This window comes from Corvus hawaiiensis, chromosome 23 (genome assembly GCF_020740725.1).
Source record: "Corvus hawaiiensis isolate bCorHaw1 chromosome 23, bCorHaw1.pri.cur, whole genome shotgun sequence".
Classification (NCBI taxonomy): domain Eukaryota; kingdom Metazoa; phylum Chordata; class Aves; order Passeriformes; family Corvidae; genus Corvus; species Corvus hawaiiensis.
Window position 1 is genome coordinate 2,542,603 of NC_063235.1, and position 27,295 is coordinate 2,569,897.

At 38.8% G+C, this 27,295-nt stretch overlaps 1 protein-coding gene across 2 annotated transcripts; it reads left to right on the plus strand.

The window, feature by feature from the left end:
- Positions 1-332: 332 nt before the first annotated feature.
- Positions 333-26,399, plus strand: HNRNPR (heterogeneous nuclear ribonucleoprotein R). Of its 2 annotated transcripts, none has more exons than XM_048326705.1 (11): positions 333-443; positions 6,657-6,825; positions 9,107-9,225; positions 9,649-9,756; positions 10,303-10,416; positions 18,302-18,478; positions 20,403-20,538; positions 21,631-21,836; positions 22,541-22,690; positions 24,772-24,893; positions 25,086-26,399. In XM_048326705.1, exons 1-11 carry the CDS (start codon positions 369-371, stop codon positions 25,696-25,698), a joined length of 1,989 nt encoding a protein of 662 aa, XP_048182662.1. In that variant the 5' UTR covers positions 333-368; the 3' UTR covers positions 25,699-26,399. The 2 variants fall into 2 exon arrangements, with proteins under 2 accessions (XP_048182662.1, XP_048182663.1); XM_048326706.1 differs by having other exon boundaries at positions 6,660-6,825.
- The last annotated feature ends 896 nt before the right edge of the window (positions 26,400-27,295 follow it).

Genomic DNA, 27,295 nt, shown 5'->3' on the forward strand with positions numbered 1-27,295 from the left:
GGAACCAATGCCCGGCGGAGCCCCGGCGGAGCCCCAGCTTCGGCTTCGACCCCTCAGCAAAGGCCCCGCACCGGGCGCAGCCGAGTGAGGCAGCCCCGCACACTCCCTTTGTTCGGGCCGCGAGAGGCGCTGCCCCTTTAAATGCCCCCAGTCCGGCCCTACCGGCGCGCCGGGTGGAAAGCGCTCTGTGATTGGTTACGGCGCCTCCCTCTCATTGGCCGCCGAGAGGAATGGCGGGTCCCGCCTCTCGCGTCTCATTGGTGCCGCCGGCTGCCCGTCCAGAGCGCGGGTTCCTGAGTGGGCGAAGCAGCGGTCCCTGGAAACAGTTCCGGGAAACCCCGCGTGCTGCCGGGGTCGCGCCGCCGTCCATGAGGAGAAGGAGGAGCGCGCGCCATTTGCCGTCGCTGCTTGGGCCCGAGCTGCGCCGCGTCGGCCCCGCTCCGGTGAGTGCTGGGGCCGCCCCACGGGGCGGGGGCGCTCCGCGGCCGCGCCGAGCCCTCCTGCATGGGCCCCGCGAGGGGACGGGAAGCGCGGGCTGCGGGTAGGCCCGGCGCGGGCGGGGACAGGCCCGGGGCGCTGGCGCGGCGGAGCAGAGCGGGGCGGGGGCCATTGCAGGGCTGCTCCGCGGGCTAAGCGGGCGGGCGCGGGCGCGGGAGTCGTGCTGGGGAGGGGCTGGGGGCGGGCCCGGCGGGTGGGGGTGGGGGGGCGGCCTGCTCCGCCCAGCCGTGCGGATCAGGGTTGCATGTGACGGGCGGCCGGTGCGCGCCTTTCCCGTGCTGTGGGTCGGGTCGGTCCCTGCTCGGTCCCTCCGGGCTCTTTAAAGCCGCACCAGCCCCGGTGGCTGAGGCTGTGCCCGGTCCGCTCTGCCGGCGGGCACAGAAGAACGCTCTCAGCAGCAAATGCGTCGCTGTCGCAGCGCGCCCTTAGATCTTAGGTAGCGCATAATGCGGTAGAGCCGGGAGGGACAGCTGCACCCACCCGTAGCGCTCGGGTCTGCGCTTCGTACTTCCATTGTGAGAATGACGCTTGTCAAGTACTTAAAGGAGAAACTATCTAGGGTTTTGTTGTTAAGACTTAGTTTTTCTTAAATTAACTCTTGTCAAAAGCCTCTACTAAGTCTTGAAGAGTTTTGCTTAAATGCATCATTATTGCATATACTTTAAAAACAAGACTTTATTTACTCGGTCTGAGCAGCCTTGTTACCTGTCAGTATTTGAATATGCTACTTAAGTACATAAGCTGTGCTGGACTACTCTTTTTGAAACAGTGTGTTGGGTTCCCTTTCCCATATTTATGGCTCTAAAGGATCCCACCGGCACTTCGTGCTGCAAAGGACATTAATGCTCATGAAGCTGGTGCTTTGGTTTTTTGATTGGTTGCTTTTTTCCTTTGAGACTACACTTTAACACAGTTTTTTGTTGTTTTTTTTTTTTTTTTTCTTGTAAAAGTAATCTAACCAGAATTTTGCATCTCGCGGTGTAAACTTTTTGTAACCTATGCAAAATGTAGTGTTTGTGAACAAGCAGTATCTGCTTGATAATTTTGCATCCTTGAAATTGTATTCCCCACAAGCATTACGTGTCCTTACCTCTAGTTTTTCTGTCTAGGTGAACACTATTGAAATAATACTTGAGTCTTCTGTTAACACTCAAGTTCCTAGTTCAATCAAAAACCCGAATACTCCCTGCTTTGTTAGACAGACATCTGCAAAATTCTTTGAGGATAAATTCTTGAGAACAAAGCTCATTTTTATTGAAGTGTTGCTTGGAACTGGAGTATCAGGAGTGGTGTTTAGTACAACCCAGACAACCAGATGAGGTATGATTTGCCAACTCCAGTGAGAAGTGAGCATGGCCATACTTTATGGTTTAGGTTAGCAAAACGTAGGAGCTATTGGTGCAGTTGTTGTTTTTTAATGGCACTGATGGGCACGTTGCTAACCTGCTGTGTTAAAGTCATCTCCCAATCATAGTTGTGTGGGTACTGAAGCAGAGTTTGTTTTTCTGTGGGCTGTGCTGGTCCCTTGCTTAGCATCATACTGGAGATTCTCAGATTTTTATTTCTTAAGGGGTTGTGGAGTGAGCAAGGCTGAGCTGGAGAGGTGAGGGTGCTAGCTGCATTTTGGCTTACAGGTAGCGAGAAATCCTGGCTACTGCTTAAAGGTCTTCAGGTTGTGATGGCTTCAATATAAGGTTCCTTGTAATTCGTGCTAGGAAACACTTAGCATATCGTAGTTAAGTTTAGCATATCATAATCAAGCTATTAAAATGTACTTTCTGTGATTGAATAAGCTATGGTACAAAAGAAATTACTATAATGCCTTCATCTACAGAATAAAGGGCCTGCCCTTTTGTACATGCCTTCATGTACAGAAATGTTTCTGAACAAGTAAAGTTTTAATAAAACCTCATTTCAGTCTTTAAATGTGAATTCTTATCTTCTCCCCACTTGTATGTTTATCTTCCTGGCTTGACAAGAACCCTCTTGCAGTGTGAGGCATAACTGTAGGGACTGCACTTATTTTCTTGTGGTCAAATAAAATAACAAAAACAAACAAATGCCCCCCAAACTTCCTTCAGTGTTATTTTTAACATAGTTTAACTTAACTGCTTGACACAGATAATATATTGGTTAGGAGTAGTAACATAAGCAAGTGGAATTACTTTGGTGCAGAGTTTTTATGTATGCATTAATTGGTTTCCTGTGCACCTGAGCTAAACAAGTTCCATTCCTGCATGAAACTAAGTTTTCAGCAGGAGCCCAAAACCAGTATTGGTGTATAATCACTGTGAAGTTGGTTATGGTAGGTTTAGATATTCTCCTTTTGCCAGATATTTTTTGTTCCTTCTCATTTAAGCTGTTCCTAAGCATGTTTTGAGTTAACTAGACTGAATTTATAATTAATTGGATGGAGTTATACTTAGATAGTCTGTAGGTGGCAACCTCTGTTAGAGTCATGGTATAAGATAAAGGGAATAGTAGCATCATGGCTGTTTAACCAGTGATTGTCAGATTGAGGCTGTGATCAGGTATCTCTTTTCAAGATGCCATACACTGTCAGGATCAGATCTCTGTTAATTCTTTGTTTTCCAGAAAAATAACTAAATGAGCCGTTTGCATTACAAAACACTGGAAGCACCTGTAGTTTTAACTTCCTACTTCTCATATGAGAGCTTAAAAAAGGGACTAGTAATTTTGTAAATTACTCTCGAGATGCAGGAATTTTGGATGAAAGACAGTGAACAGCTAAAAACATGTTTTATATCATGAAGTACTTATGGTCTTCAGAAAAGCACTGTTTGCAACAACAGTGTGAAACTTGAAACAAGACCCTTCCCCGTATGCACAGTTGGTGAGGCTAGGTAACGCCTTGGGTGCCAGTGAGAATTCTTCTTGCCTAGGTAAAATTGTCCCCGATGTCTCTTTATTACTTCTGCTCATTTGGTAAGCATGGTTTTGTGTACACTGTTTTAAATTCATCCATTTCTGCATGTTTTAAAAGCAAATACGTATCCCATGTGTACTTATATACATAATTCTTTACTTATAATCCACCCTTGAAGTCTTTCCAATTCAACCAGTCTCCCTCTTTTCTAGATACTTTAATATCTAACTTAATGCAGATGAAAAACTGAGTGTATGCGGGTGCTCTTCTGCGTGGCCTGGTCTGTCATAGGCTGAGTCACATGGACACACTGTGCATGCAAACAGAGATATCACTCCTCTTTAACATGCTTTTAATATTTTTTAGAGCAGAATAAAAATGTTAAAGTAATCATTGTGTGTTTTACTTACTAGATAAAATTTAGTTAAAAATATTTTTCTCGTTAGCTACAACTAGCTGATGTTACCTAGAGGGAGAGCTAAATAGTGTTTTTCAGCTATGACTTTCACCCACATATCTCTGCTGAACTCAGAGTGAAGATTCAGTATTGTAAGAGATGCATTTTTGCTTGTTGGTGATTTCTGAGGAAGAAAAGCCAATTTAATCTCAGATTTCAGGCCAAACTGAATAAGCCATTAGAGGATCTGTTGCTATAACTGTGAAAAGAAATGTATGTCTTCTGGATGCTCTTGGTACCTGAATATTTTGGCATCTGTGTCACTTCAGAATTTTCTACGGTATATTTCTTTAGGAAAACCTTTTAAATTAAGTTTGTGTGACAGGAAGTAGCTAAAATTTGAACACCCAAACTGAACATGCATTGCATTTGACTTTAGTTCTTTATGAAGATACTAATTCTTAAGCAAAAATAAACCATACAGCTCATGAATTACAAAGCTGAGTATTAATTTAAATTGCCTAAAAGCCTACTTAAAACAGCATTTGAGCTGTGGTGCTGTGTAGTAATCTGATTCGTAGGGGTTAGATATTGCTCCCCACACTGGTGTATGCTTGTGGTGAAGGCTGGTATCTTTTCGTGCTGTGAATCTTGCCTGTCAGAAGTTTGAGTCACTGTACTCTAGGGGAGGTGTTTCTGTCTGGGCAAAGCGTAGCTTATCAACCTTTTGTTCAGTTATAGGCAACACTGAAAAAAGTGTTAAAACTTTTGGGTATGTGACACTTGGAAGCTACTCTGGATTAACAAAAAACTGTCCTTGATTGTCGCCATAAACCCTTGTAGTTCAGAAGGTCCTAGTAATTGCACCAAGTAAATTTTCTGTATTTATGTGTTGCTGTAGCCTCTCAGGTGTGGTTTGTTTGGCTTTTTTTTTTGTGTGTGTGTGTGTACAGAGAAGACAGTATATGTGTAATGAAATTATTATATAAGGCAGTAGAAAGGTGAAATCAAAAATGCCCTCCTCTTTATTTTTTTTTTTTAAGTGTCTCAGCTTGTGAGTTTTTGAGAAGAGGGGTTGAGCAAAGCATTTTCCGTGTAATTAAACCCCCTCTGCCCTGCACTGTTTCAAATTTGAGATCTTGCCGAGGCTATCTGGCAAGCAGACACGTAGCTGAGTTTTGCTTTCTGTGATATTTGTAACCTACAGAAAATTGATGTTCATTAGTGTTTTGATAGTTAATACCTGTAAGGGTCGGTAAGCATTATTGTAGCTTCAGGTAGCTTTTTTTTTTTTTTTTCCTTCTGTAATTAGGCTATAGTTGCTTTTAAGTAAAATGAATTGGTTAGAAAGTAATTTCTCTTTGTCAAGTAACAGAATGTGTGTGTGTGTGTGTATATATATATATATGTATATATATATATATGCACTGCGTAGCTACGGGAAACTTCCTTTCTTTTCCACGCTAATGGCTTAAAGAAGTGGCATCTGAGAAACAGTGTGAGGCTGCTTTACATCTCTCTAAAATTGCCCGTCAAAATACAACACCTTTAGTAAAATCATGGCTGTCTGAAGAAAAATGATTGGGTTTTTTCCTTCCCTTGCTCTAGCTTTCAATCTTCATAGGACAGGATATCTTCCAGCCAGTTCATGAGCTGTAGTCTGGAAGGGCTGGGTGTACAAAGGACTGTTAGAGGTGTGCTTATGCTTGGAGACTTGTTTTGCAGCGTAGTAAATAGCTTGAGGCCTTAGCATTTTTTAGAAAACCTCTTCTTGAATCATCTTCATCCCTGTATTCCAGTACTTAATTGCGTTGCTTCAACCATGCTGCACTGTCTACCTGGTTATCATTTCACTGCTGCTCATCGACTTCTGCCCTATCATTTAAAGCCTGAGGCTTGTTTCGTTTCTGAACCTAACAGCTGATCATCCTTAATGTTCTCTGCTGGGTAGTTGAATTGTCTCTTGTCAGCCTTTTTATTTGAAAGCACTAAATATTAGCTGGCTGGCTAATTGAGAAATTGAAACAGTCTTTAATGAATTGGGCAAAGCCCACAGGAATTGTCTGAGAAGATAGTTGTGCATTTTTCAGTGCACATCAGCTTGTTAATTCTGAAAGCAAGTAGATTTTTTAATATAAGAACTGAAGATGCTGCAGTCATGGCTTCCTTTTAAACCAGTAAGGTATATATTATTGAAATAGTAGCTGTGATTTGTACAGCTCCTATTTGAGGGAAACTGAAAGCATGGAAACTGTTGTGTTGCAGCTTCAAATGACAATGTGCATCAAAGTGCGATTTTTCTCTTTCTGTCCTCGAGTTCTGACAGCGTCGTGAGAAAGCATGTGGCTAGTCTTGTGCAGCATGTTGGGTTTGAAGGAAGACATGGCAACAAGCCAAGAAAGTGGAAATAAGTATTAACAAGAAACAAGTATTAACATTTTTATACCTTAAGCTACCCTGCAGGGTTATGTGTTCACTACATTTTAAATGATTGTTTTAAAAGTAGCAGAATGGGAAATGGAAATAACACTAGATCTTCTGAGTCTTTGCTGAAGGATATTACTACCGTGTCCCCGTACATTCTAGCTGCTATGGTAACCAGTTAATGACAATCAGTAGATGAAGTTTAGATATTGTTATGTACATGAAGTAAATTTTTTAAAAGTTATGTAAATTCTTCCATGTACATTTTCCACAATTTTAAGGGTTGTACTTTCTTTTGAAACTTAGATCAGCTGCATCCAAAAGTATTAAATAAAACTTGATACAGGTGATTTTGCAGCATGTATACAAATTAGTTTAGATAAATCTTGCATTGTCCTACAAACTAGTTATTTCTGGCTTATTGTAATATAGCTCCTGAATTTTTTCCAGCAGCATAATAAAATGGCTAATCAGGTGAATGGTAATGCGGTACAGTTAAAAGAAGAGGAAGAACCAATGGATACTTCCAGTGTAACTCACACAGAACACTACAAGACACTGATAGAGGCAGGCCTCCCACAGAAGGTGGCAGAGAGACTTGATGAAATATTTCAGACAGGTATAATATGCATTTCTTGTTTCTGATTGGTTATGAAAGTGAGGACATACCATTTTCAAATTTTTATAGATTAAGATTTAAAAATTCATTGTTTTTGATCTGTGTAGCTCTGAATGTTTTGCTACTTTGATTTCCCTAAAGGCAAATTGGGTTTGACATTGACTAATTACTTGACACATCCTTGGAGTTGTATGTGATATCTTAGTTGCTTTAGGGCACAGAGCACTAGTTTCTTAGACGTCAAATGAAGATGTATGTTTTCACATACTAAACTGTACTTTTTTTTTTCTTCAATCCAAATCATCATTTTGCTTTTATGTTTCTACTGTCACTGTCACAGTGGTTCTAAAACACTCAAAGGCTGCATAGGTGACTTAGTGAGGGAAGCAACTAGCTTGTCTTGCCTGGGACTACATTTGAATTGAGTCTGCCTGTGGATTTTTTGTTCTCTCTAGTTCCGAGTGGACAGTTTAATCCATGTTGGTTATTACACTGAAGTGTTCAGCCTGACACTAACAAAGTTGAGGACTAAGCTATCTAGCAATTCGAGTAATACCTTGCTGGTAGCAAGCGGTCTCTGCAACTTGTAAAGAGGTTTCTTTATATACAGAGGTTTTCCTATTTTGTTTTTATAACCACCCTATTTTATCCTATAGACAGAGGCTTTCTTTTCCTTTTTAGAGTGTGTTCCGTGAACAGATTTACAAGAAGCAGTAGAACTGCTTTATGTGCTGATCTTGAATACCTGGGTGGCAAGATGACAGTTTTTGTTGAAAAGAGTTAAAATTACACTGATCAAATGAAGGCAGTTCAAAACCAATACCTTATCAAGCCTCAGTGTGAAACTGGCTCATGTGGGTGATGTCTTTTGGAAGTCATTCACAGTGAGCTTTCTTCAAGCCTTTACCAGCTTTTATTGGCTTTAGAGAAGCACTTTTCAACCGTGGGTCATGATGACGTGCACTTGATGGTCTGAGAGAAGGTGTAAATAAATACCTGGGCAGAGGAACTCGTGGGGTTCTAACATGTGTTGCAGTTAGGTTGTGTTGTAAGGAGTTCTTAAGGAATTTTAAAGCTTTTCAGCCCAGAACCTGACTACCAAGTATAATTCCACTGCATGAGTAACCTGAAAAGATTTATTCACACTTCATTAATGCCACTGAAGTTTTTTGCATTGTGCAGGGGTTTGTTAGTTGAAGCAAACTACTTTTGGACACTTGAGCCAAATTTGGGGTTGAGTTTAGCAATTTTTTTTATCTGCTGAAGTCTTCCATGAAAGATACAGGTCCCTTCCAATATGCAGGATCACTTCTGAAATGTAGTCCTTGGGCTTGGCACTACTGTGCATTTTCAAAATCAAGTAGCAGTGAAATAATCTGTGTATTTTGGAGATCAAGCTGTTGCAAAGTGTGTGGAGTTTTTGGTATTTGTCCTAAATTTGGATGTATGATTTTAAAAGTGTAAATCTCAGTCTATATGTCTGACTCCACAACTGATGCAAGTGCACTACAAAAGGAAAAAAATAACTTGTAAAGATCCTTAAAAAGAAAATGCTTCAGAACTGGTCCAATGTTTCTTGGGGGAGTCTGTGCCTGTAAAACTAACATTAGCTTTTTTGGGTACATAGCAGGGCTCAAAATAATAGCTTTTTGAATTCTGGCTCTTGGAACTGCATAGAGCAACAAAATGAGTTAAAAAACTCCAAACATTGTTTAAGATATTCATGAAGTCCACTGACTCCTGCTTTTTTGAAGCTGGAGGAAAGAGTGAACAAATCATTGTTGCTTCCTAATATTTTGTGCGGTAGAGCTTCCTAGGTGTTTGATCATCAGTTGGGTAGCTCCTTTTTCCCATGCAATAGGATACCTGTAATGTTCACCTGTCAGTTTACTCTAGAACAGCTCAACTCAAGTAAAGGAAGTGTGGAACTTAAAATGAGGGATAAACAAACAAAATTCAAATTATTAAAAGTGAGCCAGAGTTCATTGTTTCAGACCCTGGTGTGTAATACTGCTTTTATGCAGCAGATTGCATTCCTGAACGCTAGAAAATTGTTACACATGGGCTATAATCTTGCACATCAGTTAGTGTTTAGGTATATACATTTTAATTTAACTTTTTCATTGTACTCATATTCTTTCATATACTTGTGTAGGAATATATAATTAAATGTATAATTCTGTTGCTATGGAATGTAACTTTTTGACTTTAAAAGCAAACTGCATAGTTCTTTGTATGAAATTCAATAGAAATCTGTAACTTCTTTATCTTTAACTTTTAGGGTTGGTAGCTTATGTCGATCTTGATGAAAGAGCAATTGATGCTCTTAGGGAATTTAATGAAGAAGGAGCCCTCTCTGTATTACAGCAGTTTAAAGAAAGTGACCTGTCGCATGTACAGGTAAGGTGAGAGCTCCAGGAGCGTGAGCACATAAGTATAAATAGTGTTCTGGCACTACTGGCAGGAGAGTTGTTACTTAGAAATTCATTGATGTTGCTGTATTCTTGTATTTCAAACCCAAATAACAAGTCTTTTAAAAATTTCCTTAAATATGTAGGTATTTGAGCACAAAGCAAAAGCTCCCAGATAATAAAAATGCGTGCAATTGAGAAAATAGGTTAAAATGCTGTTTGGAATCTGATGACTTTCTCAATCTGACAAGTTTGTTCAATTAATTATTGTATTTTCCTGAAGGATTCTTTTGACATTTGATTTATTGCATTGACTTGAAGTAGTGACTTTGTGGTATGAAGTGTAAGATTCAGTGGGTTCCCAGGGCTTGTCATATACACAATTGAATTATTTTGTAAATTGTATCTACAGAACAAAAGTGCATTTTTATGTGGAGTTATGAAGACCTACAGGCAAAGAGAGAAACAAGGCAGCAAAGTACAGGAATCAACGAAGGGACCAGATGAAGCAAAGATTAAGGTAACACTGGTTTTTCTGTACTAGCTGATATATTACTTGTACATAGACTGAATATGAACTTAAAAAGTATCAATATCCCCTGGATAAGTATATTCACACTTGGCTTTAAAGAAATGTATGCATGATAGAGATTCTAAAGACAAGGGTTGTTAGGAATGCAGCTCTTTCTGATCACACAGTTGCCAAAATTTAAGCTCTATGAAAACATTGGTATCTGTTTAAGAATTGTCTTAGTGGTCCGGTGTTCTGGACTTCTTCTGGACATATAGAATGGAAAATAAGGGAAAAGACAAACAAGTTCTTTCCAGTGACCTTGTAATATAAAACAAATATTGCTGTTTATGATAGCTTTTTAAACCCACAAAACAATAGGGGTTTTTGTAGATTCTGTCTCTTCATATACACCTTATCAAGTATGGCAAGGAGCAGATAAAAAAATGCTTATCTTGGAATGCTTTTTTTGTTCTGTATATTTTAACCCACTGCCGTCTCCCTTGCAAGTAGTCTGACGTTTTGGTTTTTTGGTGTTTTTTTTTTTTTTTTCAGGCTTTGCTAGAGCGGACTGGTTACACTTTGGATGTAACTACAGGACAGAGGAAATATGGGGGTCCTCCTCCAGATACTGTATATTCTGGTGTTCAGCCTGGCATTGGAACTGAGGTTGGTATATGCAGACTAAGCTGATAATTGCTTTGTATGCTTATGCAAACTCATAAATAAGAAATACTTGAAAATAAACTATATTACAAATTTAATGTATTGTAGAGGAAAATATTCTTCTATGTGTGTTTTAATCAGTCTTTCTTACTCCTCAGTATTCTGCAAAAGACAGGAAGATAGGTTAAAGTGGAGAAAAAAGAGGTGGAATATACTAAGAAAGGCTGTGCAAAGTTTCTTAAAATTAAATCATCAGACTTCATGGTTCACCCTAAAATTTATAGTCCATCTCTTGAAAAGTGACCATGGATGCATGAGTAGGTAAACATGTTACTTTGAGGAATTTGACTATTTGCAAGAAATGAAATTTAAGCAACACTAGCTTTGTTTCATATAATGTGCTAAAAATACAAAAGACTTGGGTGTTGTATAAAGGTACTCACATAAAAGTTTTGAAGAGGACAGCTGAGATTGGTAGTAATTAAGGTTTTGTTTATTTGCTTTTGTTTCAATCTATATGAAAAAATCCTTGATGATTGCATGGACTGATAATGAAACTATCACAACTACTACACTGAAAAGAGGCCATGTAGCTTCAGATTTTTGTTGGGGTTTTTTTTTTTTTTTTTTTTTTTTTTCATTTCTGCATTTAGAAAGGTGACTTAGAGGTTGTTTACCAACTTAGTGGTGTTGCCGGGGTGATTATGTGATGTATAAAGTGTTACTTAGTTGCACCATGTCTCACTGACTTACGGAAGCATCTCTTTACTTGAGAGGGTGGTCAGACATTGAACAGGCTTCCTAGAGAGCTGGTGGGTGCCCCAGGTCTGTCAGGGTTTAGGAGCATTTGGACAGTACGTTTAATAACATGATTTAGCTTTTGGTCAGCCCTGAAGTGGACAGGCCGTTGGACTGGCTGATCCCTGTAGGTCCCTTCCTACAGTGACCTACTCTCATGACTGAAAGTCTTTGACTACTGCTCTTAAGTATATTGTCCAGTGATGGTTTGTCTCTTTAGGAATTCACCGGAAAGCCATAAATTTAGCTGCACTCTCATACGATGAAGAATATGTTTTTATATTTTTAAGTTTCCTGAAGCTAGAACAAGCAACTTGTGGAAACTCCCTTAATAGAAGTACTTCTGCCTTGAATCAGCATTAGAAGCTATAGCAGACTCTAGCCAGCTAGTTCTAGAAATGATATTTCTACCAAATGAATGTATTGCTGGCATTTTGTTGGATTTAAGGACTGATTACTGACTTAGGCTGTTTGGTTTGACAGCCTGAGATGCTGAACATGTTGCTGAAACTGGTGTATGCTCTATGAAATGTAGACTTTAGCTCCTGCTGTTGAGCTCTGAGGCATAGCGATAATTTTAAACAGGATCCTAGGATTTTGTGTTAGGTAGAGCATGTTTGCACATAAGTGATGAGGTCATTGTGGGCACAGTGAGGTGGGTGGGGTTTTGTTTTTTGTTTCCTCTTTTTTTTTTCTTAAGCTTTTGAAGACCACTTCTCGTTCGTTTCCAACACTTCCAGTTACATAGTGGTGTATATGCCCCTTTTCCAGTGTTATGGATAAAACAAATTTTTAAAAGTATTCCTTTGGATTGGGACAGTGCATTCTTTGTATCTGAAACTTATTTAAATAATACTGAAGTGCTTGTAGCTTGTGTCAGCTCAGATATGTTGATGCAGAGCTGTCAGTCATGTGACAGTAATGGCAAACATTCGGTTCTTGAGAATACCCAATTACTGTTACTGATTTGAAGATGCATACTAGGTAGACTTCTTTCCCTGTAAGGTGCATCAGGTGTTTCTACTGTAAGTATTTGTACACCAACTAATTTTTAAAACATAAAGTGGAATTCATTGCATGTTAATTGTAGCTGTAGGTGTCAGGATGTAGGTGAACATCTTGAAAGCTAAAGCTACATTGTGCAATAAAGCTGAAGTATTAATAAATTGTGTTCTCGGTGGTCAGCATGTTGAGCATTAACAGACTGGCACAGTGAACACTTGGCTGAAAGGATTAGGTGGATGAAGCAGTCCCATGTATTTTTTTAAAGTGGATGAGCTTTAAGAGCAGTGGGACTTTTTTGGAATGTGATTCTGTAATAAAAACAAAGTTACAGCTGTGCAGAAGGTTTTAAAGAAGAAAATAATGGCAATAGGATTTGTTATATAATATTGAGTATTCCTTTTGCAGAAGGACTTGTTGCTTCACTGTAAGGCGTTTTGCTTATAGTGAGGTCCTGTGATGTCAATACTTACTTTTTGGGGTGTTTATTTACTTTTTGGGGTGTTTATTGATGAGAATAAAAGCAGTTGTTTGGGTGTTTCCTTCTTTCATTACACTCGGTCATTTGCATCTGTACACACTGAGAACTGCTTATCCTGAGAGGCTTGTGCAGTGCTCCTTTGTTCTGCTTAAAGTTTCTCTGCTTTTTCTTACCTCATGTTAAACCTGCTGTTCTTTTTAAAGTTAAAAGATAGTTGGAAGAGTTTCAAAGACTTTTTAAAAAAAATTTTTTTTTCCTTCCAAAGGACCAAGTCTAGGCTGTAAGCATATTTGGAAATTGAAGATTATGATTGAACCTGTGCATCTTCCTAGTAAGCTGTGAGCAAACTTAGGTTTGGTTATGAAAATGCTTGAACTGTGTATTTCTTCACTTACCTATTCTTCAAGGTTTTAGTCCCTAGCAGATTGTTTTGTAATACATGCTCAACACTTTGAATACTCTGTCACACTGCTGCATGTCTGATAGAGGAGTTCTTTTGGAGATTTTTCTATAAACCACCAGACTAGGTTTGAGAAAACAGTCAATCTCCTTACTGTCTTTCAGTTTATAGATAAGTTTTGCATTCTTTGAGATGCTGAAGCTCTTGCGTTTGTTGTCTAGAAGATGGTTAGAGGCATCACAGTAAGGATGATTTCTAAAGGGAATGTTCATGTTCCATGAAGGAAAATTAATTTAGTGGTGGTGGTAAATAATTAGAATGAATCCTTGAACTGAAAGGTAATAACTGATGCGTGTACCTTCTCAAGCTCTCCTTAGGTCTGTGTGCTCTATGGTAACTAAGGTTTGTCATAGTCATGGTTTAACCCCAGCTGGCAACCAAGCATCACACAGCTGCTTGCTCACTCCCCCTCAACCCTGTGGGATGGGGAGAAGAATCAGAAAAAGAAAAAAGTAGAAGTCATGAGTTGAGATAATAACAGTTAATAGTCAAAACAAAGTAAAATATAATAGTAATAAAGGAAAAGAGAGAGAAGAAAACCCAAGAAAAACAAGTGATTCACAGCACAGTTGCTCACTATCTGCTGACTGATGCCCAGGCTGTCCCTGAGCTGCAAGTGGCCCCCACTTCTGAGTAGCTCCCCCAATTTCCGTATGGGGCATGATCTGTGGTGTGGAATATCCCTCTGGCCAGTTTGAGTCAGCTGTCCCACCATGTTTCCTCCCAGCTTTTTGTGCACTTCCTCACTGGCAGAGCATGAGACCCCAGAAAAGTCCTTGACTTAGGGTACACACTACTCAGCAACAATCAAAACATCAGCACGTCATCAGCATTATTGTCCTACTGACTCTAAAACACAGCCCTGTACTAGCTACTGAGGAAAAATTACCTCTATTTCAGCCAAAATCAGAACAATCATTTCACTAAAGTGTATATGCGAGCAATGCTGAAAAAAGAATTCTTTTGTATTCTTAAATTTTTTATACAAAACTATGTAAAGTAGTCTTACTGTGGTTTAAATAAATCAGTTCTTCAGCAGCATTGGAGGATGCATAGATAACATCTACAGAACCATTTCAGTAACTTTTGAAATTAAGTGCAGTCATAATAAAAGACAGTGTTACAAGTGCTTCATTAAATTCAGTGACAGCAAGGAGGAGTTTAAGTGTATAAGGAAAAAAGGAAATTTGGTTGTAAGTGTACTACTAGTCAGGTATGATGAAGTTTCCATGCAAGCAAGACAGGCATTCTGTGTTTCACTTGAATAATACCAAGTGGTAAACGCTGTCTGTTTATGGGGAATATTTAATTATTTAATGAGGTTGAGCTATATTTGCAAAGCAGTTTGAAATACAGTATTTTTCACTCCTGATCTTCAGTCTACCAACTGAGGAGCTTTTAGTTGTTAAATTCAGGAAAATTGAAGGATCCTTATTTCGCAGAATCACTGAATAATTAAGGTTGGAAAAGACCTCTGAGATCAAGTCTAATCTGTGACTGAACACCACCTTGTCAACTAGACCATGGGACTGAATGCCATGTCTAGTCTTTCCTTAAACACCTCCAGGGATGGTGACTCCAGCACCTCCCTGGGCAGCTTGTTCCAATGTATATTCACCCCTTCTGTGAAAAAATTCTTCCTAGTGTCCAGCCAAACTGCCGTGATTTATATTTATGTCTATATGTGTGTATATAAATATATATGTGTGTGTGTATATATGGATACATGAAATTTTTGTCTTTTTCATTTAGAGGAGGGAAGCTCCCTCCCCCCCAACATACATATGGCCTGTCCAGACTAGTTACACCAGAAATGAGGGAGGTGACCAATGTGGTACTTGATTTCCCTCCTTCACCTTTTGGTGTAAGCAAATATAATACTGTTTAAGACCTGATTTGAAGAACAGGAGGCTTCAGTGGTAACTGAAATGCCAGCCCTTTACCCCACAACAATAGGAACAGGGGAAAGTACTTGTCAAAATTATAACAGTGCAGCTAACATGAAGACATGTTTAGTACATGCAGCTAACAGTCATCTGTCGTGAGTGATGGGTTGGTTTCAGTTTTATTGAGGGGTATCCAGATAAAGTATGTTCTACTCCTAAAGTTTTGAGAGACTTCTGTTTCAGTATTTTTCAGTGATGTGAACTAAAATTTTGAAAATTCTGTAAATAGATTATTTGCCCATAATTGCTAAGATGATGTTTAAGCTTAGCTATCTGTGTAAGAGTGTAGACTATACAAAATGGAGGAGTTCCCACATGTCCTTTTCAGAGCTGAGATTTACTGGGTAAGTATGTGGTAAACATCTTTGAATGTCATTATCAAGTCCAGAATTTTAGCTCTGTGAACAATAAGTTGGTATTATGTTTGCTCTCTGTGGATGCAGGGTCAGAATTTGTAACAAAAAAATCAAGTAAGGGTCGTAAGGCTAACCTGCAGTCTGGAAAATGTTACTAGAAGTGTTGGGGCGATTTAAACTGCTTTATCCACAATAAACGGAATGGGAAGAATTTGGTACTCTGAGAACTAACATAGAAGCAGTGGTATACTAAATTCAGGAGTTGAAGTGGACCAAGCTGATTTTAGTAAACAAATGGAATGTCGCTTCTGTACTGCAGGAATGGGAGGTTCAAAGGTTTGTGCACTGTGCTAGGATTTTGTCCACTTCTGTTATTTTTCTTTTAAAGGAGGACTTGTAGATTTGGATAAGATGAAGCAGTTGTGCAGCCTATGTTAAATAGCAGTTAAATCTGATATTTAGGAAAAATTGACTGCAAAGTATATGAAGAGGACTGTTGAAAGAATTTGTTGAACGCTGCAGTACACTTCTGTTAGCTTGCATTGACAACAGCAGAGGCTCAGTTGTTGAAATAACTGAAGGACACATCATCTGGAGTGCAGTAGTGGATTGCGCCCCTCAGTAATGCTTTGTAAAATTGTTCAGGAAACTGAAATTAATTACAAAAAGCCTTAACTAAGAAAACTTCAGTCTTCTAAAATGGTAATAAAGAAGAAGTAAAATGGAGTACTTTGTACAAGTCCTTTAGGAAGCAAAACTGGAAAAAGTCAGTCTAATGGTCAGTGATTACAAGAAGAACCCAGAAAAAATGCAATTGCATCCTTCTGAGGCAAGATCTCTTTTATTGTTTCATTAATAATGCCTGTTTCCAGAGTTTTTCCACAGTACTCATGTAGAAGTGAAAAATGAAACAAGACATCTGATACTGCGTTCTTTGGTATTTCAGAACTTTAATCAAGCTATCAACGTATCTAAAAAAAAAAACCTATTGCAGATGTTTCTTCTGACCCATGGAAGATGTTCACCTAGTGTTTAGTATTGTTCTTGTAGTTCTTGTACATACTAAGTATACAGGCTCAAAGCAAATTCCCCTACATGTGAATTTCTCCCACAGTTACCTACTTCTTACTTTATAAATGGAAGTTACTATAGGATGTAGGTCAGATGTGAATATCTTCCAAGTTAAATCCTTAATTCTGTTTCTCATACTAGCTTCTAGAGTGTATTTCCTGAACTGAACTGTAGTCACAGTCTTGTGAAATTGCCAGGTCTAAAAGTTTGTAGAGAGTGAGCCAAAGAGGCTGCAGAGAAAGTAGAACACAGAAGCTTTCAGGATGGTAATTTTTTGGTAACTTGCTGACAAAATGGACTTTGTATTTGGATTAAGATTTTTTTCTTTTCCTTAAATGTTCTGGTTTGGTGAGTCGCCTTTGGTTTGTGCTGGAAACAGCTGCATCTGAACCAAAGAATTTAATGTGGACTTTTTAAAACCAGTTGGAGTTTGTAGCAAGTTCAGTTGACAGTTTCACTGACTTAGGAGCAAGTTGTAGTTCTTGTGTGTTTCCCTGGTGGTATCAGGTTTTGTCTTTAAAAGCTGCAAATGAGTTAGAATTAAGTGTTCTAGAAGGAATGACAATGTAAGTACCTATCTAGAGGAATACCTTAAGCTTTCTAGGGAGATAGCGGGGAAAATCTTTTGGCTCTGCCATTAAACTTTCAGTTAGTGTGATAAAATCAGTTCCTTTCTTTTCTCCCCAATAAGTAATGTTCAGTCAACAGTCACAGTTAACTGAGAGGCTAAGCTTTTTAGAAATGTTCTGGAAACTGAATTTCAGGAATATCTGCATAACATGAAACATCCAGAAGTTCTACCTTGTTCCGTGTTTTTCAGATTAGTCATATTCTCCTCATAGGTTTGTTATATTGGTGCCTACATGGGCATGCTGAATGTCCTTAGTTCTGAAATTCTGCTATGCCTTCAGTGCGAGATGCAATTATGGCAAGGCGTTACTGAGAAAGAAAGCGTTGACTTATGGCTTTTTTTTACTACAAAAAATGTTTGAAGTTAAAATAAATGTATTTTGATTTTAATGGGTGTTTGGAATGTTTTGTTTGTATTAACATGGAAGAGGTTTTGAGAATTCAGAGGAGAGCTACAGTGATTAAACAACTGGGGGGGAATCTTTCTAGTGAGACCTCAGCTAAAGAGATTAACTCCTTAACAAAAATTATCCCAAGTTAATTGTAAGGAACAAAACCACAAGAACTCACAGGTTTGCTTAAATAAATACTAAACATTCAGTTGGTGGAAGCTGCAACAAATACATATGAGAAACAAGATTACAATATATATTAAAAGTGGAAAATGTACATCAAGCAATTAAAAGGAAATTATTATTATTAAATTATTTTTCCATCTCTGTAGTTTTCTAAGGAGGATTAATTTACAGAGTGAATTGAAAATACTGCAACAGCAAGGAAGTGCTTGGCCTGCTTTAACATATGATACCCAACTAGATAGTCTGTAAGGTCTTAGTGTTTAACTGCCAAAATTAAAACCAGGTAAGAACCATTTATCTCTTCAGCAGGGGAAATTCACAACCTCTTCAATATAAATAACAAACCCAGGTTTTCTGTGTGTAAAGCCTTGTACAAACGGCAGGAGGGTTAGAAGACTTGGGACATACAATAACATTGGCTGCTGTGAAGGCTGCAGTGATGAGTGCAATGTTTCTGCTCTGCTGGTTTATCTGCATTGTTCTTCCTTTCCTAGGAATTTTCAAGCATTAAAAAGAAGCTTGTATTTCTGAAAAAGCTTTATTTCAGGTGTCCTCTTCCTTTTTAGGTTTTTGTTGGTAAAATTCCCCGAGACCTTTATGAAGATGAATTGGTACCACTCTTTGAGAAAGCTGGTCCAATTTGGGATCTGCGTCTCATGATGGATCCTCTTTCTGGTCAAAACAGAGGTTACGCTTTCATTACCTTTTGTAGTAAAGATGCAGCACAAGAAGCAGTCAAACTGGTGAGTTAACTTACTTCCAGACAGGTCAAGATGAAGTAAACAGCCAACATGTTGGTAATTTCTTAAATAATGAAGTCTTTAAAGCATCTATTGACAGGCTCAAAATTTTACTTTCTTAAAAATTGCCTCCTGATTTCATCTAGTAAGTACAGATACTTACCTTAGAAGACTTTTATCTGCTGTACCTTACTGCAGCCTGTCAGAGTACTTAGGTGATTGTTAGGAGCCTACTTGATTCCAGCTGGAAAATACATTTTTTAAGCTTCAGTGTGTTTTAAGTTTCATCACCCTTTCTGCTCTGAAGAGCTAATTGGAGATGCCTTGTTTAGCTGCTGCTGCCATGGAGGAGGTCTCTGAATTAGTTCCTTTGGTTGTTTACAGTGGCCTTTTGTTCTTTCCAGTGGCATTCATGCAGTCTGCTCACTGCTTGAAAGCTGACATGCATGCACCTAGGCAGTTTGGGAAGGGACGCGGAGCAATCCTTAGAGGGTTAAAGGGAGAGACAGCAGTCTGATAGTGGCCTTGCCTCTCCCTGAGAGGAAGATGTAGAATTGGGTAGATCAGGGTGTTATCTCCAAAGATTTTGGATGTGGCTGTGAAATACTGTGTGTACTTTGAACCAAAACAGGTGAAATGTCTAATCTCACTTGCCTTAGTGGAATTCTGCTGATCCTGAATGAGGGATGAGGAAGAGGGGTAAAATCTGAACACCTTAGTTAAGTTGGTAGGGGCAGGGAAACCTGAAACCTGGAAAAACTTAAAAGCGGTTAAAACCATGTGGGCCTTCTCCTTGTGTTTGCAGGGCACCAGTGGGAATGGGATTAATTGTAAGCAAAATGGCTTTGCATAAGATACAATGTGAAAAGCAGATTAAGGTTAATAAGTTCATGGCACCAGAACAAAAAGTTTTACTGTGTTAGGAATCACTTTAGTATGTGAAGCAAAATTCTGAAATGCTTTTGTCTTCCTTGAGGTGATCTTGTTTGATAGTCTGTGGTACCTTAACATTTTTCTAGTTCTTCTGGAATATGAAGAATATTCCTGAAGGTATTGCTGTCATTTGTAGGGCTATGTCTCAGCTAGGGTTAGAATGGCTAAAAACCTGCTTTTAAAGAATTGCATGAGATTTTCAGAAGCTAGCTGATGATGAAACATCCATTCTCTTCTGCTGTGTTTGAAAATTCTGGCAAAAAATCCCCCAAAACTGTCTATCTTGAATTTTTTTTTTAAAGGCTGAATTCTTGTACCTTTAAAGACCTATTGGGAGTCTTGGTGTTCAGAGTAATCCAACTGTGGGTGCAGGCATGAAGCAGTGGGCTAAATTTTTTTTTTAATGGAAGTTTTAAATCTTGACAGTAAAATTTTTTAATCTTATCATGTACAAAGTCAAAAACATGCCTGCTGTTGGGGATGGGGTAGAAGCCAGGTCACAGACTGATTTAGACTGTTGATTGTCTCGGCAAACCTTCTCAGTGTTCAAAGCTGTCCAAGGAAAGAGGAAGAACTCACAGTATCTTTAATGCCATGTATTTGCTTACTGATAACAGCTGCAGCAGTTGACTGACAGCAGAGGAACCAGTAACCAGTTGCTAGAAAGATCTTTCAAGTCTGAGATAAACAGTAGGTGAATAAATTTATGCCATGCAATTTGTCTACGTCCCATGTTGTTCCTTTTACTGCAGTTTTTTTGTAGCTTTCCATTCAACAGGACTTCTGAAGTTTGTGGAAATCCTAAGTTTGGCACTGTTCTTCCAAGTGAATGCCAACACAAAAACAGCTGTTCTAGGAATTCTCTTGCAATGCCAATTAAACGTGCTATGTATAAAAGTAGTACATGATGAAGAAAATACCTGATTTTATGATTTGGGGATATTTTTTTGCATAGTATTGTGCATAAAGCAAATCAATGGCTTTGTTTTTTCAGTGTGACAACTATGAAATCCGTCCTGGAAAGCACCTTGGAGTATGCATCTCCGTGGCAAACAACAGGTTATTTGTTGGGTCAATTCCAAAGAACAAAACTAAGGAAAACATATTGGAAGAGTTTGGTAAAGTCACAGGTAAGACTTAATGAGTCCCAGAATACCATTCAGTCTCTGTTTTGTGGGTCTAGTTGTTTGATGGATGTGTTCAGGTATCATTTAAACTATTTTCAAGTTGTATTCCAAATTTGATTTTGTTAGAAATTTTACATATGTATTATATCTTAAGGTGGACTCTAAAGGGACTTGTGTTTGTTTTAGTGATTGTTAAATGAATGATGATGTAGCTTTACAATTAGAGATGGAAACAGCTCAAAGGGACTCAGAAAAAACAGCACAAATGAACTCAGAAAAAAACAATAGGTCCCAATTCTGTTACCTGATCTAGCTTTCTGTTGAAGGCTCTGTGTTTGTTACTGGATCTACAGGACGTTCTGCTGTCAACATGAAGTTTTTTGGGGAGCCTGAAACAAATGTATTCCTGAGCAGTGAAGGGGAGGAGGGAGTACTGAATTGGTTTAGAGGGAATATTATTACAGCAATAGTTAATGACAGACTAATTTTTGTCCCAGTTTTTCAGCATTCTCCAGTATGTGCAGCAAGTAGGAAGAAGAGAAGTCAGCTCATCACTGAAAGGGTGCTTCTGCCTTAGATAAGAGATTGAGTCACTTGCTCTTGTTCCTGTAGGAGAGCTTTAACCTCCTGCTTATTTTTTAGGGTTGCTATTTATAAGTACTTCAGGGAAGTGGTGAAAACAGAAGGTGAATATTCATTTAGTTCTCTCTCCTCTTTTTGGAGAGATGTGGAAGATGTTCCTTCTGGGTTCCCCAGGAGGCGGGGGAGAGGTCATGTGTTAATGCTGGCTGCCTTTCAAAGATGTAAAAATGATTTTAAAAGTATAGAAAACTTAAACAGTGTGAGTTGCTGAGGTTGATGTTTTACAGAGCCTAATTGTGAGGTAAGTTTGTTCTGGACAACTTCACTTGCTAGGTGACCTGTTTCTGCGTAAATTGGATGGGTATCTGCTATTTGTTTTGCTTTTCTTGTGCTCCCACCCCCTTTCAGGTGTAAAATTCAAATTAATTACAAAACACAAGTGAAGGCATTTTAGAGTAGACTCTAGATTTTTCCTTTCCTTTTGAAGCTCAGTACTAAAGATCTGTTTTTCAGAGGGTTTGGTGGATGTAATTTTGTATCATCAACCTGATGATAAAAAGAAGAATCGAGGATTCTGCTTCTTGGAATATGAGGATCACAAGTCAGCAGCACAAGCTCGCCGACGCCTGATGAGTGGGAAAGTAAAAGTCTGGGGAAATGTTGTTACAGTGGAATGGGCTGATCCAGTAGAGGAACCTGATCCAGAAGTCATGGCAAAGGTTAGTAAAGACTTTGCTGGATGCTCTTGTGCTTTGTGAGGAGTTTCTTTATGCCATAGTGACAAAGATTTGTTCCAGCTGAGCAAGGCTAGTTTTGAGGCACAAAAATCTATTAGAGGGCATTTTCACAGTAAGCTATGCAAATGGTGTGGTCCGAGCACTGCAGATGAGTTGTCGTTGGAAGACGTTGGAAACGTGCTGTTACTAACCACTGTTAACATATAAACTAGTAGTATGCAGGGTTATCCTGCTGGATTGACACGTCAAGCTGTGCATTTTCTGCTTTAGCTATAATCAGTACCAGGTAGGTATTGTGTAAAACTATTTTCCAGAGTGAGATGAAGGTGAAGTTCAGCATGGGGAATGATGTGCACTTTATCCCAGTGATTTGGGGTAACTCTTTGCTGTCCTTGAGGTCTGTTACTAAAATTTTGCTGGGATTTGTAGCATCCCAGAAGCAGGAAGTCAAAGTTGGATATTCTGGTTATGGAAGGGAACTGTGGAAGGAGAGAAGTTGTAGAAACTTCACACAGGTAACTACAAGGCACTTTTTTAAAAAAAAAACCAAAACAACAGATACAGAATTAGTAAAGTTACCCAAATTTCTTAATGCAGCAAAAAAGGAAGTAATATCTTACTAGTTGGTAGTTTTCTTTGAGGTTTGACTTTTAAATATTACAGCTTTGTTCTCATTTTTTCACCAGGTAAAAGTTTTATTTGTAAGAAACTTGGCCACTACTGTGACAGAAGAAATTCTAGAGAAATCCTTTTCTGAATTTGGAAAGCTGGAAAGAGTAAAGAAGTTGAAGGATTATGCTTTTGTTCATTTTGAGGACAGAGGTGCAGCAGTGAAGGTAAGTTGACTATCCTTTCCTAGCTAAGTTGATGAGAGTACTTTATTTTGTATGAATGGTTTTAAGAAATTTATTTATAGTAAATACCTCCATAAGACAAACTGTAGAGCCCATTTAATAAGATTCCCATTGTGAGAATTTTAACGCTAATAATTTTGTTCCTATGATTTCAGTAGCTAGGAGGATGTGAAACTTGAAAGGACAAAACTGTAGCAAGTTAACAAGTAGACTGGAAAAGAGGTGTAGAGCAATGCAGGAGAGTCTAGAGAAGAGGAAAAAAAAAAAGATCAACCTAGACAATTTTTCTGAGGAAACACTGGCAGAAGGTATCAGTTATCTCTCAAAGACCCCTATTTAAAGGCCGTGTGTAGTTTTGGAGTGACAAAAGAATCAAATAGAAAGTGGGAGGTAATTAAAAAATGCTTTGTGAAGGAGAGGAGAATGGTGTTGGCAACCCCTAATGCATTACCTGTTCTTAACTACGTATACTTAAGGTTTCTTCTCAATGACTCCTTAAATATTGAAGATCATTATTGTAAGCTTCAAAGTTCTCTTTGTGTCCATGAGCTGTTGAGAAGGTCATTAATATCTGCTGTCTGTGCTTCAGTGTATTGAATTCTGTAAAAATTACTCCTTCTGTTTTTTAAATCCATGATTCATGGGGGGAAGAAGGAGAGTAGGAAACGTTCTTGCATTTGGGAGTCTTGAAGCAGATATATTGTATGTGGTGTATGTGGCTACATGGACAGTTCAAAGGCTCTGTACTCAATCTTATTAATGATTTTATAGCCATTTAATTTCTTAGGATTTTATTATGCATGAGATTAGGTTTTAGAATACTCTTGAGTATGGCTTTAGGATGAGTGTCACTCATATTTACCGAGGTTGGTTTGGATAAGTTTAGACCATGTCCGAGGGAGGACAAGAAATTGTTGAAACAAAGGGTAAGTCAGCAACACCTCTGGACGTGGTTTTCTGTAGTATGTCTGTAAACACTATCCATCCCTTTCCCAGTACAGCTACCTACTAAATGCTCTGTTAGCTTTCAGCAACTGGAAACTTGTAGCAGTTGAGAAAAAGACAGATCAGATGCATCACTAATGCTCATCTCAAGCTAGAAACTACCACATATAGCCCATGTGACTGCTTCATAGCCACTAAATTGGTTTATGAACTTCGTGAGATATTTTTATGTATGGGCGTGTTTTGGCTTTCAATGAGATTGTTACGGTATTTATGTGTGGAACGCATGAAACTGGCTCGTTGATTCTAGTGTCTACTGATTTTCATACCTTCTTGGAAATACATTGCCATAATTTCTAATGCTTTTGAGGCATGTAGCTGTACAGATACCTAATGTCTTCACTAATACAAATATTAATAATCAAAAATGTTTAATGCAAAGCAGGTAACTCCAAGTAAGGAATTGGGGGGTGTAGTCTTAATTGTACTCTTTGTCTATTTGTATTAAGTTCTCTTTGTAGGTGCTTTTGACAGCAAAAAATTGCACATTAATTTTCTGGAGGATTCGGGCCTTGCCTGATGAGATCACCAAGTTTTAGTAACCTTTTTTGGTTTTTTTCTCCTCAAGTATGTGTCCTCAGAACTACTTGATTTTCTCAGTCACTTGACTCACATTCAGCTATCTGGAAAACCCAAATGTAACAATTCTTTCTCTTGTGTGCACGTGTTCTACCAGGCTTGTAAGTGCAGTGAGTGCTTATGTCAGTATGAGTAGTGAGAACTTGCATATTTCTGAAAGGTTTCTAGGAGATACAGGAACACAAAAACTGATGGTGTTATGTCTGACTTTTTAAAAATAATGCTTAATATGTTTTAATCCTCTTTTTTACCTTACGATATAAAGAACATATTTTTAAAAAAAATACTGCTTCCCTGTAACTGGTGAATAAAGTGGGACTTGAAAAAGTGATGTGTATCATTCTGTTTATGTAGCACAAAGCAAAGCACATCGCACAGCTCAGCCTGGAGCAGCCCAACCCTCTGGTTTCTTGCAGTAAGTTTTAGTTTCCTTTTGAATGGAAAAAAATTTTGTTATTTTTCTTTTAATTTTTGTACAGGCTATGAATGAAATGAATGGGAAAGAGATAGAAGGGGAAGAAATTGAAATAGTGTTAGCAAAGCCACCGGATAAGAAAAGGAAAGAACGTCAGGCTGCCAGACAGGCCTCTCGGAGCACTGCGTGAGTGTCACCCTTGCACTGTGGTAATGCTGCAGAGTGAAGTTGTGCTGTGAAACGGGCTGGTTTAGAAGAACCTGAATGACTTGACTTAACTTTTCTATGTGTTGTGCATTGTTAATCAAAGGGCAAATGTATACTTTATTTTGAGTTGCTTTTGGAGATAAATAATTCTGTGTTTCTTTTTCTTACTAGGTATGAAGACTATTATTACTACCCTCCACCTCGCATGCCACCTCCTATTAGAGGCCGAGGCCGTGGAGGGAGAGGTGGATATGGCTATCCCCCAGATTACTATGGCTATGAAGATTATTACGATGATTACTATGGTTATGACTATCATGACTACCGTGGTGGCTATGAAGATCCCTATTACGGCTATGATGATGGCTATGCTATAAGAGGAAGAGGAGGAGGAGGAAGGGGTGGGAGAGGTGCCCCTCCACCACCTAGGGGGCGGGGAGCACCACCACCAAGAGGTAGAGCTGGCTACTCACAGAGGGGGGCACCCATGGGACCGCCGAGAGGAGCCAGGGGGGGGAGAGGGGGCCCTGCGCAGCAGCAGAGAGGACGCGGTGCTCGTGGAGCCAGGGGCAACCGTGGGGGCAACGTAGGAGGCAAGAGAAAGGCAGATGGGTACAACCAACCTGATTCCAAGCGCCGTCAGACCAACAACCAGCAGAATTGGGGCTCCCAACCCATCGCTCAGCAGCCGCTCCAGCAAGGTGGTGACTATGCCGGTAACTATGGTTACAATAATGACAACCAGGAATTTTATCAGGATACTTATGGGCAACAGTGGAAGTAGACAAGTGAGGAGGGATTGAGAATATTGGAAACATAGAATTGGCTATAGCTCTACATCTTTCAAAAAAAAAAAAATTGGCTTAATGTTTCATCCTTCAGTAGCGATTGGCTGCCATTTGTATTGGGCTGAAGAATCACTCTATTGTGTATATACTCGAGTCTCTTAGTTTTCTTTTTTCATAAATGCACTTGGACATTACTGGGCTTGCAGAATTCCTGAACTCCATATGGGGTTTCAGTGCTTTTATCATTTTAGGCTTCATTTTAGCAGTTTAAAAGCAGGAATGGCACACTGTTCAATCATGATTTTGCAGAACCTCTGGTTTTGGACAGTTTCTTCTTTTTTTTTTTTTTTTTTTTTTTTTTTTTTTTTTTTTTTTTTGGATTTGGGATAGACTACATAGGAGTATGCTGTACATAAAAGTAAAAGCTAGTGCTTTGTCTTAGTAGTTTTAAGAAATTACAACAAATTAAGTTTTCTTGTATTGAAAATAACATGATTGTATGTTTTGCATTCCTAGAAGTAGGTTAACTGTGTTTTTAAATTGTTATAACTTCACACCTTTTTGAAAATCTGCCCTACAAAATTTGTTTGGCTTAAAACGTCAAAGCCGTGGCAATTTGTTCCTTGATGTGATTGTATTTCCAATTTCTTGTTCATGTAAGATTTCAATAAAACCTAAAAATCTATTCAAAACATTACCTATTTCAAATTCAATTGTGTCCTAAAACATTATTTCATTGGTAATTCTTGTGAAAAATACTGTTTTCAAAGTATAACTGCCTATGTGAGTGATCAAATTTATGCAAAATTTCCTGTGCTTTCCAACATGTAGCACTGTGGACATCAGACTGAAAACTAGGAGAAATTACAGACAGCCCAAAAGACACTCACTGTTTAATTGCTGTTCAATAATTTATCAGCATCTAATTTTGAAACTTTTTTTTTCCCTATTTAAAAGTGTTGAATTGTATCCAAGCATTCACAGAGATCTAATCTAAATCTAGTCTTCTAATGTATTGTGGAGAAGGGAGCAGATCCTACAATGGTGTTAATTTTGTTCCTTTGATGATGTCCTGTGGAGTCCCTGTGGAGGCTGTTCTGGTAGGATCCAGCCTTACTGTATAATTGAGCGTACAAACACACAGGGAAATTATTTTGATCTCAAGCATCTTAGTCTAATCTAAAATAATATTTGACTAGGAATGAAAATTACAAATTGGGTGCTGTGGCACACTAAACTAACTTCTTGCTATGGATAACACAAACATACTCTCCAGATTCTGCTTATTTCTATCTTGACATTTTAATTTGATGTTCTGCCATGATGAACAATTTGCCTTAGAATTCTCCTGCCTTATAATAAAGGCTGTTAAAAAGTTTAAGACATTATCTTTTGAGGGCATTGCTAGCTACATTATATTATGTGTTGCTTTGACCCTTGTCTTGGGCATTCCCAGATGTCAATTTTAACTGGCAAATCATGACATTACTCTTATGTTGCATCTAAGCCATTCTGTACCCCAATGAAGAACATTTGCTTCTCAAGAAAAGAGAGAAACAAACAGATTTATACTTTCTCTAAAGAAAACTATTG

Excerpts from the sequence above, each read along its gene's own strand:
- HNRNPR (XM_048326705.1), top strand. The coding sequence starts at position 369 with ATGAGGAGAAGGAGGAGCGCGCGCCATTTGCCGTCGCTGCTTGGGCCC. Across the intron at positions 9,757-10,302 it reads CAGATGAAGCAAAGATTAAG|GCTTTGCTAGAGCGGACTGG; the intron begins GTAACACTGGTT and ends TTTTTTTTTCAG. Across the intron at positions 10,417-18,301 it reads AGCCTGGCATTGGAACTGAG|GTTTTTGTTGGTAAAATTCC; the intron begins GTTGGTATATGC and ends CTTCCTTTTTAG.